Source organism: Eriocheir sinensis, chromosome 19 (assembly GCF_024679095.1).
Source record: "Eriocheir sinensis breed Jianghai 21 chromosome 19, ASM2467909v1, whole genome shotgun sequence".
Taxonomy (NCBI): domain Eukaryota; kingdom Metazoa; phylum Arthropoda; class Malacostraca; order Decapoda; family Varunidae; genus Eriocheir; species Eriocheir sinensis.
Genome location: NC_066527.1, coordinates 16,497,249 through 16,514,263, shown reverse-complemented (window position 1 = coordinate 16,514,263; position 17,015 = coordinate 16,497,249). Strand labels below are relative to the sequence as shown.

General features: G+C 41.8%; 2 protein-coding genes across 3 annotated transcripts in view; one reads left to right on the top strand and one right to left on the bottom strand.

The window, feature by feature from the left end:
* Positions 1-118: 118 nt before the first annotated feature.
* On the bottom strand, positions 119-4,635 carry LOC127000797 (mediator of RNA polymerase II transcription subunit 29-like). Its single transcript, XM_050864855.1, has 5 exons — positions 4,241-4,635; positions 3,603-3,868; positions 3,072-3,133; positions 2,156-2,240; positions 119-1,769 (listed from the first exon to the last, which is right to left on the bottom strand). The coding sequence occupies exons 1-5, from the start codon at positions 4,281-4,283 to the stop codon at positions 1,512-1,514; spliced, it is 714 nt and encodes a 237-aa protein (XP_050720812.1). The 5' UTR covers positions 4,284-4,635; the 3' UTR covers positions 119-1,511.
* A 1,523-nt stretch (positions 4,636-6,158) lies between these two features.
* LOC127000796 (probable 39S ribosomal protein L49, mitochondrial) overlaps positions 6,159-17,015 on the top strand; it is a 12,810-nt gene continuing 1,953 nt past the window's right edge. The window contains exons 1-6 of one of the 2 annotated variants that reach the window (XM_050864853.1): positions 6,159-6,354; positions 6,385-6,480; positions 10,367-10,448; positions 10,665-10,788; positions 12,829-13,031; positions 16,351-16,487. In XM_050864853.1, the coding sequence (XP_050720810.1) occupies positions 6,274-6,354; positions 6,385-6,480; positions 10,367-10,448; positions 10,665-10,788; positions 12,829-13,018 (573 nt within the window). In that variant the 5' untranslated portion in view covers positions 6,159-6,273 and the 3' untranslated portion in view covers positions 13,019-13,031; positions 16,351-16,487. The remainder of the gene's footprint in view (positions 6,355-6,384; positions 6,481-10,366; positions 10,449-10,664; positions 10,789-12,828; positions 13,032-16,350; positions 16,488-17,015) is intronic. The other variant, XM_050864854.1, reaches the window with a different exon arrangement.

Genomic DNA, 17,015 nt, shown 5'->3' with positions numbered 1-17,015 from the left:
ATGTTTTATCTTCCCCATACCTTTATTTCTCAGGACTGTGATGATAGATTACAATAAATTATAACCCTAAACCTATTAATTACATGGTATCACAAACATGTCTAGATGCATGTAGTAGTTCTCTCTCTCTCTCTCTCTCTCTCTCTCTCTCTCTCTCTCTCTCTCTCACACACACACACTTATCTCATTCTCACCTCATTAATCTTTATAGAAAAAAATACTAATCCAAAACATACCCGTGACTTCTGCCTTTTTCTAAAAATTAATTTACCTGTAGAAGTATACCTTAATTGAGCAGGTTCCCATTAACATTACCTAAGCAAGCAAGCTACGGTTTTATCCTTATTGTAATTTGAAACATACTCTACTTAGGCTCTTAGTCATTTCTACTACTTTAATACTTTGAAGATTAACAATAATATGTCAAGAGAACTATAGCTAATCTATTTTTTTTTCCTTGGGACCAAATCTACTTTATAGGTCATTATAATTTTTAGTGTATACAAATGCAAACTTACTTTTAAGATAACTGTATTGTAGTCATGGGTAAACTAATATTAGCAAATTCTATGGCAATATTATCTTATTTATGAATGGGATTTTTATATCAACCTATATTCTTATGGTCAGTACTAGTATCTATATGTTCCTACTGTATTTTTTAGGAATTAATTTATATTTGTTAGTACAAAAATATGATATAAGTAAATCTTTCTGAACAAAAAGTTCTAATTTGCTGGAAACAAATATTACAGCTTCACGCTCAACCTTCATAAATTAATGACGATATAACTTTTTTGCTTTCTTTAGCTTTTGCACTAGTAGTAAAGTTGGCTACATTTTCATCTTTTGTGGGTGAAGATATATCGAGCATGTTAAAACACATCCCCTACAGGAACAGTATCGACAAAACTGTTGGTACATTGTGAATACTACTCTTTTTATCTCTTGCTGGAATACACATTAGTAGTGCTGGCTGTAGCCTGGACAGCAGTGGTACTCATTACAATGGCTTGTCTGCCTTTCTCTAACACAAACATTTTCTGCCTTTCTTGAGCTACATCTGTTAGTGGGTTTTGACAAGGTCGTTTTGACTCCTCACTCTGACCCTGAGAAATGGATTAACTTCATGACGGTGACTTCAGAATGATATATGAATGTTTTTGCAAATCTTTGTGATGCAGTTGATTCTTAAATGTTCTTCCTTCTATTAACACTGTACATGGCTGTTTCTATTGGCTAGTCAACAGGAGAATTCATGTTCTTTAAGCATGTGACTTTTATTCACTCATCTTTTTATTTTACCTGAATGATTTTCCTTTATTTCTAATTGACTTGGCTGTCCACACACACACACACACACACACACACACACACACACACACACACACACACACATGAAACACCAACTCTCCGCTACCCTCCCATTCCCCAAAAAACTTTCTACCCCACCCAAGCTATTCTTCCCCGACCGCAATCAATTACAACAAGCTATGGAAGCCAAGCAAGGATCAATTGGCAGCGTCCATAGTTGTCGTAGAAGCTGCAGCGGTGATAGCGGAGGAGGAGGAGGCCACGGTGCTGGTGTTGGTGGCCATTCGTGCAGCATCCACCAGGGCCGTGTGAATGTCCTTAGCGAACACCACCTGGTTCCTCACTGTGGCTAGGTAGTGGCTGTACTTTTGCACCTCGACGGGCGGAATGTTGATGGGGTTTGGGGTGTTAAGCTGCGATGCCTTGGCCTGGAGTTGGCTGTCGATGGCTGTGCGCTGTCGAGAGGAAAGTGAGTGAGTAAAGGAGAGATGGGGAATGTGAGTGAGAGAAGAGATAGCATGAAGAAATGAAGGAAAGGGAGAGAGAAAGGCAACCCTGTAGCTGATGGGTGTGTGCTGTTGAAAGGAGAAAAGGATAGTGAGTGAGTGGAGGAGAGAGATGGGGAATGTGAGTGAGAGAAGAGATAAGAGTGTAGGAGTGAGGGACAGGGAGAGAAAAAGACAACTGTGTAACTAATGACTGTCCACTGTGTAAAGGAAAGGGAGAGGGAGTAGGAGATAATAACAAGCTGAGATACAGACAGATAGAAAGAAAGAAAAAAGACATTATCTATACCATCATCACCACACAAAAAGGTACAACAATTTCACCAGCAACGTACAAGGTTCAGCTCCATCTGGTCGCATAGAGTGTAGAACTTCTCGATGCTCTCCTCAAACTTTGCGTGTTGGATCTCACCAGCGTTCCTGCATGAATGTAAGGGAAGGGAATGAAGGGTTATGAAGGAAGGGAAAGGAATAGGATGGAGGGGTGGAGAGATGGGTTGTGGGCACAGAAGTGATAGGTAAAATGGAACAAATAGGAAGGGTAGGAGGGTGAAAAGAAGGGATGGTGGGAAGGAAACAAAGAGATGGAGAGGAAGGCAAGAGAGAGGGATAGAAGGGAAGTGAAGGAAGGGGTGGAAAGAATGGTGGGAGAAAAGGGATGGGGTAGATAAACAGAAAAAAAAGAAAAGGAAAGGAAGGGAAGGTGTGGGGAGGGATGGATGGGGGAGTGGAAGAAAATGAGAGATGGAAGAGGGCAGGAATGAAGGAATGGGAGGGAATGAGGGATGGGTGTCATCATTACTATGTGTTGTAGGTGGCATTTATACGTTGAATAACTAAACTGATACATAATGACTGGCAGCACTCAATTTTTATCTTAATTTAAGGGCTTTCAACACATATATACCATAGTCCTTATATTTATGCTATTTAAAATATTATATGAGGGGGAAAATAGAGAAGATTAGGAAAAGCAGCCCATGATTATTAAGAACAATGAAGGAAGAGAGAAGGAAAAGGAGGAGGAAGAGCTGGAGGAAAGATGAAGATACGGAAGAAAGGATGAAAAAAATAAGAAATCAATAAAGTTAAAAATATGAATGAACATGAGAGAAGGTAGAGATAGGAGGAATGGAGAAGAGTGGAATGAAAGAAAGAGTAGATGTTATTAAGAGAAGAGGAAAGAAGAGAAGTGGATGAAAATGAAAGAAAGGAGAAAGAAGAGAAGTGGCAGAAAATTAAGATACTAACCTATTTCCTTGATCCACTTGGTTGTTATTTCCCACATTTGTTGCCACACAGCTGAGGGCTTCCTGGGGGGTTAGGTGGAAGTGGAAGGGATGGGTACGAGGGAGGGTGAGATGAGTGAGGACGAGGAAGGGTGAGGTAAGAGAGGAAGGGGGAAGGGAGGAAAAGAAAGTATTTTGTATTAGCTTTTTGTTCTTAATATTGCTATCATTCTCATTACTATTGGTATATTTATTATTGATTTCTTCTTCTTCTTCCTCTTATTATTATTATTCATGTTTCAACTCATCATTAGAATACCCTTGTCAACTATCATCAATGCTATCACTATCTGGACATCATCATCATCATTACCATCATCACCCCTTCTACATTCACCACCACATCATACCATCACCATAGTCACCACTCTTACCATTAAATATCACCACCACCACCACCACCACCACACATATATTTACTAACATCACCACTGGACATTTCTACCACCACATTACTATCAAAATCACCACCACCACCACCACCACCACTCACCATCAAAGCGTCCTTCATCTGCCCATAGTGACCCTTGACTCGACTTATACTGTCCAGCTTAACCTCCTGTTGCTGCTGCTGCTGTTGTTGCTGTTGCTGTTGTTGCTGCTGGGCTGTCTGTTGCTGCTGATTCTGCTGCGTTTGTTGGGCCTGTGACTGCTGCGTCTGCTGCTGCGTTGTTTGTGTCTGGGACTGTTGCTGCTGTGCCTGCTGCTGCGCCTGTTGGTCTTGTTGCGTTTGCTGGTTTTGTTGGTTTTGTTGCGAGCCTGTGGTGGGAATGAGACATGTTTAGTCTTGTTAAGTGGATGAGTGTGGCTGACTGGTATTGTAAACGAGGATTGTTTACTGTACTTTACAATCACCATGGTAATATGAACATCAAAACAACGAAAGGAGAGCAGATATATAGCACTGCACTCAATTAATGGGATGCAATACTAAAACTAACAAACCTCAAGAGTAATAATGAGCAACATGGAAGAGTACAAAAAGAGACTGAATCAGCCCTGAACCAAAATTGAAACTACGATTATTGCGCTGCTGTTACATAGCCAATAGCGCACCAACATCAATAACAATGTCAGCATCAGTGTAAAGCATTATGACGTTAAATTAAACAAACTGTCATCTCATCTCACCCATCCCAGTCATGGTCCCGCCGTGCTGGGTTTGCTGCATCATGGTAGGCACCTTGGTGGTTCTTCCTCGACCCTTCACTTTAGCGATTTTTCCTTCCTCTCCTCTCGAATTCCCTCTTACTCCTCCCTCCTCTCCTCTTGTACTCTCGCTTTACTTTTTCTTCCTCTCTTCTGGTTTTCTGTCTTACTTATTCTTCCTCTTCTCTCGAATTCTCTCTTACTCTTCCTTCCTCTCCTCTAGTTTTCTCTCTTATATTTTCTTCCTCTCTTCTGGTTTTCTGTCTTACTTATTCTTCCTTTCCTCTCGAATTCTCTCTTACTTTTCCTTCCTCTCCTCTCGTTTTATCTCTCTTACTTTTTCTTCCTCTCCTCTCGCTTTTTTTCTTACTTTTTCTTCCTCTTCTCTCACTTTATCTCTTACTTTTTTTCCCTCTCCTCTCGTTACTCACTTTCTTTGGGTATTGGGTGTCTTTGTATGCTCCTAGATAACCTGCATTACTCTCTCTCTCTCTCTCTCTCTCTCTCTCTCACGTCAATCTTTTTTTCCTCTGGCTTTCTCTCTCTACCGGTTTATTCACCTCACACGCACATTTAGCTATTCAGAAAGTAATTAAAGGAAGGATTAAATTAAAATACGACGTCAGATGATGCCAGGAGGACGAGGAAGGTGTAAATGTGAAGACACGAGGTAAAAATGACGAAAAGAGGATATTTGAGATGGCTTTCAGAGGAGGCACCCGACCATTTAGGTGTTCAGGAAGTAATTAAAGGAAGAATTAAGTCAGAGTACGACGTCAGATGATGCCAGGAGGACGAGGAGGGTGTAAATGTGAAGACACGAGGTAAAAATGACGAAAAGAGGATATTTGAGATGGCTTTCAGAGGAGGCACCCGACCATTTAGGTGTTCAGGAAGTAATTAAAGGAAGAATTAAGTCAGAGTACGACGTCAGATGATGCCAGGAGGACGAGGAGGGTGTAAATGTGAAGACACGAGGTAAAAATGACGAAAAGAGGATATTTGAGATGGCTTTCAGAGGAGGCACCCGACCATTTAGGTGTTCTGGAAGTAATTAAAGGAAGAATTATGTCAGAATACGACGTCAGATGATGCCAGGAGGACGAGGAAGGTGTAAATGTGGAGACACGAGATAAAAATGACGAAAAAGAGGCTGGCTGAGAGGGATTTCAGAGGAGTCACCCAAACAATAACAATGACAACGAGCCTATGAATTATTCCACTTTCCTATTTATTATAGTTTTTCATCGTGTTAAAGTTATATATAAAAAGAGCTGCTTCATAGATTATTTATTAACATATCATAAATATAATGTGGGTGTAAAAAAGGTTAGTTATCAGTAGTTAGGGGATGATTTTTCCCTTATGTATGTTAAACTAATCGTATCCATCAAATATAATGCTTTGAAATGGTTTAGATTAATGTTAAGTACTGTATTAAGAACAAAAAGTAAGGGAGGACGAGAGAGAGAGAGAGAGGGAGAGAGAGAAGCCGTGAAAACATTATCCTGACTGGTTTTCTGGGAATTTTATGCACATGACAATAGAGTAGGGTTAAGAATTACTGTTTGCACGTAAATCTTAATGTATAGAAGAGCAGTTGCTTAATTAACACTCCTTCTCCTACCCTCTTCTTTCTCCTTTCTTTCTTTTCCTCCTCTCTCATCTCCTTTTCCTTTCCCTTCCATCCTTCCTCTTTCTTTCCTCTTCCTTTATTAAGAGTTATCAGCGGGTTAATGATATAAATCTTGACTGCTTCCCCTGGTGGTTGACAGGAGAAAGCTTGGAAGGAGAATACATTAAGGAATACAAGTCTTATTTATTAGTAACACACAGAAAATCGGAAAGTTATGTACAAAAGGAAAGTATGTGAATAAGAAGAGAGGACCAGAGGAGGAAGACAAGTCAAAATAAGAAGCGATACAAAACGGTACAGGTCAAAAGAGGAAGAAGAAGAAGGGGGCGGCGGCGAGGAAGAAGAAGGAAGAACTATAGCAGACCTTAAAACCCTCGTCATGTCCGTGGTGTCGTCCCTGGCGCGGCCCTGGAGGAGCGTGTCGTCCCTGGCGCGGCCCTGGAGGAGCGTGTCGTCCCTGGCGCGGCCCTGGAGGAGCGTGTCGTCCCTGTGCCCTCCCCTGCGGCGCCTGCACGTGAGCCCCGCCGCCCCGAGCATCAACAGGCTGCCCGCCGGCCGCCACACCATACCCGAGGCCAGGGCGCAGGTGAGGGGTTGTGCCTGGTGGTTTGCTGGTGTGCTGTTGATTGTATTTTGAACTATTTTTACTCTTTATATTCCAGGGCAGAGGTGGGGAGTGTTGATTGTATTTTGAACTATTTTTACTCTTTATATTCCAGGGCAGAGGTGGGGAGTGTTGATTGTATTTTGAACTATTTTTACTCTTTATATTCCAGGGCAGAGGTGGGGAGTGTTGATTGTATTTTCACTCCGTGCCTTCTACAATACAATTCATGAGTTTATATTCCAGGGCAGAGGTGAGGAGTGTTGATTGTATTTTCACTCCGTGTCTCCTACAATACAATTCATGAGTTTGTATTCCAGGGCAGAGGTGAGGAGTGTTGATTGTATTTTCACTCCATGCCTCCTACAATACAATTCATGAGTTTGTATTCCAGGGCAGAGGTGAGGAGTGTTGATTGTATTTTCACTCCGTGCATCCTACAATACAATTCATGAGTTTATATTCCAGGGCAGAGGTGAGGAGTGTTGATTGTATTTTCACTCCGTGCCTTCTACAATACAATTCATGAGTTTGTATTCCAGGGCAGAGGTGGGGAGTGTTGATTGTATTTTCACTCCGTGCCTTCTACAATACAATTCATGAGTTTATATTCCAGGGCAGAGGTGGGGAGTGTTGATTGTATTTTCACTCCGTGCCTTCTACAATACAATTCATGAGTTTATATTCCAGGGCAGAGGTGAGGAGTGTTGATTGTATTTTCACTCCATGCCTCCTACAATACAATTCATGAGTTTGTATTCCAGGGCAGAGGTGAGGAGTGTTGATTGTATTTTCACTCCGTGCCTTCTACAATTCATGAGTTTGTATTCCAGGGCAGAGGTGAGGAGTGTTGCTTGTATTTTCACTCCGTGCCTTCTACAATTCATGAGTTTGTATTCCAGGGCAGAGGTGAGGAGTGTTGATTGTATTTTCACTCCGTGCCTCCTACAATTCATGAGTTTGTATTCCAGGGCGCAGGTGAGGGGTGTTGATTGTATTTTCACTCCATGCCTCCTACAATACAATTCATGAGTTTGTATTCCAGGGCAGAGGTGAGGAGTGTTGCTTGATGGTTTGCTGGTGTGCTGTTGATTGTATTGTATTGTATTTTCACTCCATGCCTTCTACAATACAATTCATGAGTTTGTATTCCAGGGCAGAGGTGGGGAGTGTTGATTGTATTTTCACTCCATGCCTCCTACAATACAATTCATGACCTTATATTCCAGGGCGCAGGTGAGGAGTGTTGCTTGGTGGTTTGATGGTGTGCTGTTGATGGTGTAGTAACTCAGTGCCTCCTACAATACAGCTTATGCCCTTATATAGCAGGATATTCACCCTCGTGGCACTATTACAGAATGACACCCACATCAGCAGTGATTGACATTGACACTGGATAATTTTTATTGATTTATTATTTTTTTGCAGTAAAGTGGCGATAGGTCTCTATTTTTGTGGCGATAGGTTACTATAATAGCGGCGATGAGTTACTATTTTAGCAGTGATGGGTTACCATTTTAGTGGTAATAGGTTACTATTGTAACAGCAATAGGTTACTATTGTAGCAACGATATGTTACTACTATATCTCATTTATTTATTTTTTGCAGTAAAGAAATCAACTCAAGGGCAAAAAAATAATTGAGAAAAAATGCCCGATAATCACTGCATTATTATAGATATTGCTATTTTAGTGGCAGGAGGTTACTTTTCTAGTGGTGATCTTAATCTTCTTGAGCTTGATAATGATGCGCAGGGCACCAGTATAGGTGCATAACGCATTTTTTTTTTTTTTTTTTACAACAAAGGAGACAGCTCAACGGCACAAAAAAAAGGAATCAATAATAAAAAAAAGCTCGCTACTCACTGCTCCTAAAAAGAATCCAAAGAGGTGGCCGAAAGAGGGGTCAATTTCGGGAGGAGAGGTGTCCTGATATCCTCCTCTTGAAAGAGTTCAAGTCGTAGGCAGGAGGAAATACAGATGAAGGAAGATTGTTCCAGAGTTTACCAGCGTGAGGGATGAAAGAGTGAAGATGGTGGTTGACTCGTGCATAAGGGATTTGGACAGTAAAGGGATGAGCATGAGAAGAGAGTCGTGTGCAGCGTGGCAGGAGGCAGGGGGGAGGCATGCAGTTAGCAAGTTCAGAAGAGCAGTCAGTGTGAAAATAACGATAGAAGATAGAAAGAGAAGCAACATCGCGACGGAGTTTAAGAGGTAGAAGAGTATCGGTAAGAGGAGGAGAGCTGATGAGACAAAGAGGCTGAAGAGCCTTAGACTCCTCTCTGTCCAATAGAGCTGTGTGAGTGGAGCCCCCCACACGTGAGATGCATACTCCATACGAGGGCGGACAAGGCCTCTGTATATGGATAGCAATTGTGCGGGGGAGAAGAAATGGCGGAGACGACACAGAACGCCCAACCTCGAGGAAGCTGATTTAGTGAGAGATGAGATATGAAGTTTCCAGTTAAGATTTTGAGTTAAGGATAGACCGAGGATGTTTAGTGTTGAAGAAGGTGACAGCTGAGTGTTGTCGAAGAATAGGGGATAGGTGTTTGGAAGATTGTGTCGAGTTGATAGGTGGAGAAATTGGGTTTTTGAGGCATTGAAGGACACAAGGTTCCTTTTACCCCAATCGAAAATGGCGGTAGGTTGCTATTTTAGCAACAATAAGTTACTATTTTAACAACAATAGGTTACTATTTTAGCAGTAATAAGTTGCCATTTTAGTGGTGATAGGTTACTATTTTAGCGCCAGTAGGTTACTATTTTCGTGGCGAGAGGCTGCTTTTTTTGTGGCAATAGGTTACTATTTTAGCAGTGATAGGTTACTATTTTTGTGGTGATAGGTTACTATTTTTGTGGTGATAGGTTACTTTACTGGCAATAGAGTCCACAGGCTTGGTGCTGCCTCCAGACCTGTAGCCTACTCTGACGAACACTGGGCCAGGTGTTGGTCATTTTGTTTTGGGGGGAGAAAGGCAATTTAGACTGTGATTAATTTACCCACAAAGAAAAGTAATGATTCAAACATGAATATCTTTATTTACAAAGAAAAGCAATGCTTTAGATATGAATTTATATTTTTACACAAAAGCAATGATTCAGTACTAACACTAACAATTACACTTGATTCACTTCCCTCCTCTGCACACCCGGCTCCCCCGTCCCCCCCCACAGCCAACACAAATATGCGTGTTATGCACCTGTACAGGTGCCCTGTGCATTAATATCCAAATCTAGATCCAGATTCAGACTCTAATTTATTTATTTATAATGAAAAGAAATTATTTGGACTTAAATTTATTTATTTTTGTAATAAATCATGTTCATGTGTCATACCCACACTAAATGTAGAATGTATAAAATTTAGCTGCATTATGATTCCTCTGTTGAAAATTTTCAGATACAACTTTTCAATTTGTAAACTAAAAGAGCACACATGAACACATTTTCTCTTTCTGTACGAAAAAAAAAATCAGTTCTCTACCTCAGAGGTTCCCAGACTGGGGTCTGCGGACCGCTGGGGCTCTGGGAGAAGGGCCTTGGGGGTCTGCGACACAATGAAAGAAATTGATATTTTTCAGATCTCTAGAAAAAAATATATATACAATAAAAATAATATATCACTAATTCTCTATCATCCTTGTGTCGGTGGTATTGATACTTTGGCAGGAATAAGGACATATTAAATGTGCTACGTTGTACTGGGTAGTGTACTGGGTATCCCATTATGGTAACGATTAATTTTGTTTGGTTGGGGGCTGGGACTCATCATGTCTGCGGGTCCTTCGTATGGTCAAGTTTGGGAACCTCTGCTCTACCTCACTTCACACCTGTTTGTTAATTACTCTGCCTCTGTCCCTTCCAGGTGGAGGTGTCAACAGAGGAGTGGAAGTATGTGGAGCGTCTCTTCCCCCCCAAGGCTATCCCCAAGCCCACAGCGGCCCCAGGTGTGTCTGTGTGTGTGTGTGTGTGTGTGTAATCCACTTATTTCCTTTCAATCGTTTTACCAATCCATCCATCAACCTCTTCTAAATATTTACCTTCCAACTTCCAGTACATTAACCTTCCATGCCTGTCTACCACCTGCCCATCTCTGTATTCAGCTCCTCCTCACATACGTCCACCCAGCCACCCACTCATCCACCTCTCCACCCCATGAACAGGTGAGGTGATGCCGTCGGGGTGGGTGGCACCATCCGCTAAGCCGGGAGATCATCCGTATTTCGTCCGCCGCAATCCAAGCCATCAACTGCCTGTCTACCTCACCCACAATGCCATCATTTCCAAGTGAGTGAGGGGGAGTGGAGGGGAAATGGGGTGAAGGAGGGTAGAGGGAAAGAAATGGGAGGGAAGGAGAAGGGTGGAAGGAGGGTTGGGGTAAGGGACGGGGAGGAAGAAGAAGGATGGAGGGAAAGATGGCGTGGAGGAGGAGGGAAGTGGAGGGAAGGAAATGTTAGGAGGGGAGGGAATGTTAAGGGAGGGAGGAAAAGGAGGAGAAAGACAGGTTATGGAGCAGAGGAATTCATGGGAGGAGAGAGAAAGGAAGGGAGGGAGGAAACGGAGACAAAAGACAGGTTAGGGAGCAAAGGAATTCATGGAAGGAGAGAGAAAGGAAGGGAGGGAGGAAAAGGTGGCGAAAGACAGGTTATGGAGCAGAGGAACTGATGGAAGGAGAGAGAAAGGAAGGGAGGTAGAGAGGATGAAGAAGAAAAGGCATGAAAAGTGAAGAAAGGAGGGCATATGAGAAAATGAAGCAAGAGAGAAGTAAATAAGTGTGAGAGGAAGGGAGTGGGAGTAAATAGGGTAAATAGGGGATACGAAAAGGCAAGGGAGGGGTAAGGAAGTTAGAAATAGGGGAAAACACATGGAAAAGGAAGGAGGAAGATGGGGAAGAGACAAGGAACATGGAACTATAGGAAGAGAAAGATCAAAGAGGGAATGAATAAGTTGAATGAATACGTATACAAGTGAGTGATTGAGTTGGTTCGTCTACATCAGGGGTGTGGAGTTGAAGTTAAAATTTTCTGACTACGACTCTGTGAAATTTTAAAGTTGTGACTCCGACTCCGGCCCCCATGCCCCTCCCCCTCTTTTTTTATTTATTAATTTATTTATTTATTTATTTATTTATTTTTTTATTTTTTTATTTTTTTAGATGCTGCCTGTAGCTCCAGTAGACTCTTGAGGTCCCTTTTCTTACATGTATTTACATCCAAATTACGTTTACTCCATATAGACAACATCTAGATAATGTAAAAGAAAAAAACTTCACAACTACATTACACAATAACTGATTATGTTAAGGAGTCTGAGTCGGGGGTATTTTTACCGACTCCGACTCCGACCAAAAGTAGCTGACTCCACCGACTCCACATCCCTGGTCTACATACCTACCGGCCACCACCACCACATCAGTTACCCTCCTCCTCCTCCACCTATCATCCACATCTCTCTCCACACACCTAGATATCACACTCCTACTGGTTAGCTACACATAATCCACACAGTACTTTACTTCCTCTCAGTTACCCTCCTCCTCCACCTATCATCCACATCTCTCTCCACACACCTAGATATCACACTCCTACTGGTTAGCTACACATAATCCACACAGTACTTTACTTCCTCTCAGTTACCCTCCTCCTCCACCTATCATCCACATCTCTCTCCACACACCTAGATATCACACTCCTACTGGTTAGCTACACATAATCCACACAGCACTTTACTTCCTCTCAGTTACCCTCCTCCTCCTCCACCTATCATCCACATCTCTCTCCACACGCCTAGATATCACACTCCTACTGGTTAGCTACACATAATCCACACAGTAGGTACTTTATTTCCTCCACTAACTCCATCCATTCACCTATCCATGCATTTCTCCCACCTCAGTCCCCTCTCCATCCACCACCACCCACCCAATCACTTTCTCTACTCCTAAAACTCTCACCACTCAACTCCTTCCTCTTCCTTCAGTAACTCTTCTCTACCTCTTTGCACTCTCCACCCATCACATTCAAGCACCTCTAGTACCCCCCACCCCCCCACCCCCATCATTTACCTTTACCATTACCATCTCCCTCAGCCTTATTCCATTCTCTTCTCACCTATTTCAAACCTCAAACAACTCTCCTTTTCCCCTTCCAACTGTGCTTTCCTTCCCTTCCCTTTTCCCCCCCACTCCTCAAAATCCCTTTCTCCCAACCCCTCCTCCATATCACCCCTGTCATTATTAACCTTCTCCACTTCATTCCCACCATCACCAACTCTCTCCAATCCACCCCTACCACCCCCACCAGCCCCTTACCCTCCGCACCCCCCCAGGTACCGCACGAAGATCAGCCACGTGGAAGGGGACATATGGGTCCTGCTGGAGGAGCTGAGGGCGTACCTGCAGCAACGACGCGACCCCAAGGTGCTGAACATGAGGGCCCACGAGCCGCACCAGAGGATAGAGATCAAGGGACAGTACGTGATGGAAGTGCGGGACTTCCTGCTGGCCAAGGGCTTCTGAGAGGGGAGGGCAGGTGAGTGGGGTGTGCATGAGGGGGGAGAGAAGTGGAGAAGAGTTGGGGGGGGGGGAAGTGAGGAGGAAGAGAGAGGTGAGTAGGGGAGTTAGAAGGAGGAAAGAGGTGGGTAAGGGATTGAGGAGAGAAGAGATGAATGAGGGATTAAGGGGAAGGAGAGGAGTTGAGTGAGGGAGTGAGGAGGAGGAGAGAGGTGGGTAGGGGAGTGAGGGAGGAGAAAGGTGGATGAGGGAATGAGAGGGAGAAAGGAGGTTGGTAGGAGAGTGATGGGGAGAAGAAAAAAAATGAAGAGAAAGTGAAGCAAGAACAGAAAAAAAAGAGGGTTTTGAGGAAGTAAAAACGAGGTACAGTGAAAAAAATAGGTTAGGAGAAACGGATTTTGAGGGGAAGGTAAATGGTAGGGTAAAAGGGAAGGGGAGGGAAGTAGTTGGAAGAGGAGTAATTGGAGAAGAGAATGGAGAGAAAAAGTGAAATGGGGAGGGGAGGAAGTGAAGGAGAGAGTGGTAAGAGAAAATTATAAGTGGGGAGGGAGAGAGAGAGAGAGAAGGGGTGCAAGGATAGAGATGTAAGGGGAGTGATGTGGAAGGGGTGCAATTTTTTTTATATATACATTGCAGAGGAGCCAGTTCAAGGGCATAAAAAAAGGAATCAAATGTGAAAAAAAAGCCCGCTACTCACTGCTCCCAAAAAAAAAGGAGTGGCTGAAAGATAGGTCAACTTCGGGAGGAGTGTCCTGATACCCTCCTCTTTAAAGAGTTCAAGTTGTAGGTAGGAGGAAATACAGATGAAGGAAGAGGTTGTGAGGGAAGAAATCTGAATGGTGTGGGAGGTTAGGTCAGGCTGGATAAGGAGGAAGGGGAGTGGAGGGAAGTGGACTGTGGTGGAAGGGTTAGATTTTGGAGGGCAAGGTGGGAGTGAGAGGGTAACTTTTCTGCTATTACAAATTGTTCATATACTTCCATTTTTATTCAGAGATCATTTACATCAGTAGCTGAGTCGTTACATTTGAATAATTTGTATATCCTTTGCATGAGTTATAACTGCCTGAATGTGCAGTAAGGAAAGAAAAGGTTAACATTACGCATTACGCTTCTTGGTATAGTTTAAATAATCAAAATCTCATCTGTCCCTCTTCTGATTACAGGTAAATGTTGTATAGAAAAAAAAGAGTGACATTATTCAGTACAATTCTTGGTTTTAAGTTCACATCAAATATCCCTTTCATGAATTATACCACCTCAGGTAGGAGATAAATTATTCCTACTTCTTGGTATATTACAAGTGTTGTAAAACTGTCATGAATTATACTGCCTAAATGTACTGTAAGGAAAGCAAAGGTTACATCATACACTTCTTGGTATTCAAATATCACACGTCTTTTTACATGAAGTATATACATCACCCAGAGCCATAGAGGAGGAGAGTTTGGGTAATTATAATAGGCACCTTGTTGTTACTAAATGATGCATATAAAATTCAAATTGATGCTGCGATAATAGTGTTTTTCATGCTCTAGGTACTTTTTTGAGATCCTGACAGTACCAAAAGCACACACACAAAAAATCACTGTTGTATCAGCCTCAGTTTGAATTTTGCGTGTGTCTCTTGGGAACAACACGGCGCCTGTGATGGTGGCGGCCAAACTCTCCTATTCTGTGGCTCTTGGTATCACCAACTAAACAGTTCAGCAAAAGTAGCATTATACACACACCTTATGAAGTGTTAATAGACAATCTTGCACATTCACATTATGAAGTGTGAGAATTTTAAATTATCCACTTAACGTAAGAGGTAACCACCTCATTGTTCTTGCTTAACACACATATTCATTACTTAACTACATTACAAAAGTGTACCATTTAGATATATACAGTCAGCCCATGTTCAACAATCTCTACACTCAGTTTCAGTTAGTCAAGGAAATATTGCAGTGCAAAAGTTAAAAAAATTAAAGTATCTTGATGTTTATTGCAAAAGATGATTCATTCTCTTTCTATTCAATTATGATAAATTTCTTTCAAAAAATTATTATAAATGGTATATCCAAGTTGGCAACATACCCTGACTGTAAATTACATGAAACTTTTTGTACAAACAATTTTACACCAAAATCTTGCACATTTCATTAAAAAGTCCACCACTTCAATTCAGTTAAAAAAAAATTATTAAAATCTGCATATTACTTTGAAAAGTATTCCATTCAATTAAAAGAGATCTTATTAAAATTTTTTAATGAGATTAAGTACTTCTGAGCAGTAGGCTACTGGTAATTTCAATCACTGGTAAGGGCAATTAGTATTTAACACATAATGTATTCATATGGAGGAAGACAGATCTATGTATAGGTTATGGGTTATGTCAAGAGTGGATAGACCAGGTTAAAAGCTGTATGGAGAAGGACTGGTTTGCATATTGGCTATCGAGTAGGGGAAGGTAGACAAGGCATAGTCTGTAGCAAGGCACCAGTGACATTTTACTTTAAACTAGAAATGCAAGCTTAAAGATTAGTGAACATTCAACTATATAACTAACCATCATTCAAATGGTTACGTGGTTTTATAACTAGTAGCAAAGGGGCTGCCCAGTTCTGCTCCATAACACAACCTCTTCAGAATATTATGCACTCATTATTTTTACAAGATACTAGAGCTCCAATAACTAAATGTGTGGCATGTGAACAATGATTTTCAAAGATATATTATGCACTCTTTCTTACCCGGCACATGAGGCCCAATAGTTATCTATGTATGGGATGAGCATGACTTTCGAATAGGTGTGTATTACTCATGATAAGCTTCACGCACACTTCCCAGTACCTATCATCTCTGGTCTTTATAGTACTTGAAAAATGCACCCATGATTTCTGAGCTATTGTATGTGTTGTGATTTTATGGTACACAGTTAAGACCTATACGAGCACTGTTGAAAAGTGGTGCTGTTGGGATTATTGGGTTTTGTGGACTTGCATAGTACACACTGATATTAGTAGATAAGGATGCATAATTATCAGTATTAACATTGTGTATTCATTGTTATTGCAGGAAGAAAGTATGAAAATATAGGATGCATAATTATCAGTATTAACATTGTGTATTCATTGTTATTGCAGGAAGAAAGTATGAAAGTATAGGATGCATAATTATCAGTATTAACATTGTGTATTCATTATTATTGCAGGAAGAAAGTATGAAAGTATAGGATGCATAATTATCAGTATTAACATTGTGTATCCATTGTTATCGTGGGGAAAAGTTTACTAAGTAGATAATAAAGATGCATCATAATCAATACTAACATTGTACATTCATTGTTATTGCAGGGAAAGGTTTTAGCAGCTTTACACAACATGCAGAAGAGGAGAAGACCTTCATCATCATCACTGTATATTCATCATCACTACTATTCAAAGATGTACACCCATCGTAGAAGCTCCCTTCCCCAAGCCATTCCCTTGAGGTAAGTTGCAACGTTATCAGTCAGACAGATCCTGTTCCCTATGAGCTTTCTATGAACATTTTATTCTACAGGCTATGCTGAACACATTAATTTTCTCTTATGTAACGGCTTGACACAGAAAGGCTAATGGACCATATTGGCTATACAGGCAGTGCCACACGTGGCCAGTCGGTGAACTGTCAAAGCAGTGCTTTCCATAGAATTCAAGTTCTGTATTAGAGTGGGTCTGAGGCTACCTCCAGGATACAAGGCCTTGGTGCCACCACCACTCCAAGCCAACGACTGCACACAGTTTACTCCTCGATTTCCTGACTACTATTTGACATTGAGAAAAACTGAAATCAGGTAGGAGTGAAGTGCGTGCTATCATCGGCTTGGAGTGATGGCAGCACCATGGCCGTGTATCCTGGAGACAGCCTCAGACGCACTCTAGTCTGTAACTTGAACTCTATGGAAAGGATAGCTTAGTTGAGTGGCCACATGTGGCACTGCCTGTATAGCCAATACAGTCCATTGACAATGGAGCAG

Bases quoted from the DNA above. Each gene is read 5' to 3' on its own strand.
- LOC127000797 (XM_050864855.1), bottom strand. From the start codon at position 4,283: ATGATGCAGCAAACCCAGCACGGCGGGACCATGACTGGGATGG. The intron at 2,241-3,071 runs GTTAGTATCTTA...ACATTCATGCAG, and splicing joins CAAGTGGATCAAGGAAATAG to GAACGCTGGTGAGATCCAAC. The intron at 1,770-2,155 runs GTACGTTGCTGG...TCCTCTCGACAG, and splicing joins ACCAGATGGAGCTGAACCTT to CGCACAGCCATCGACAGCCA.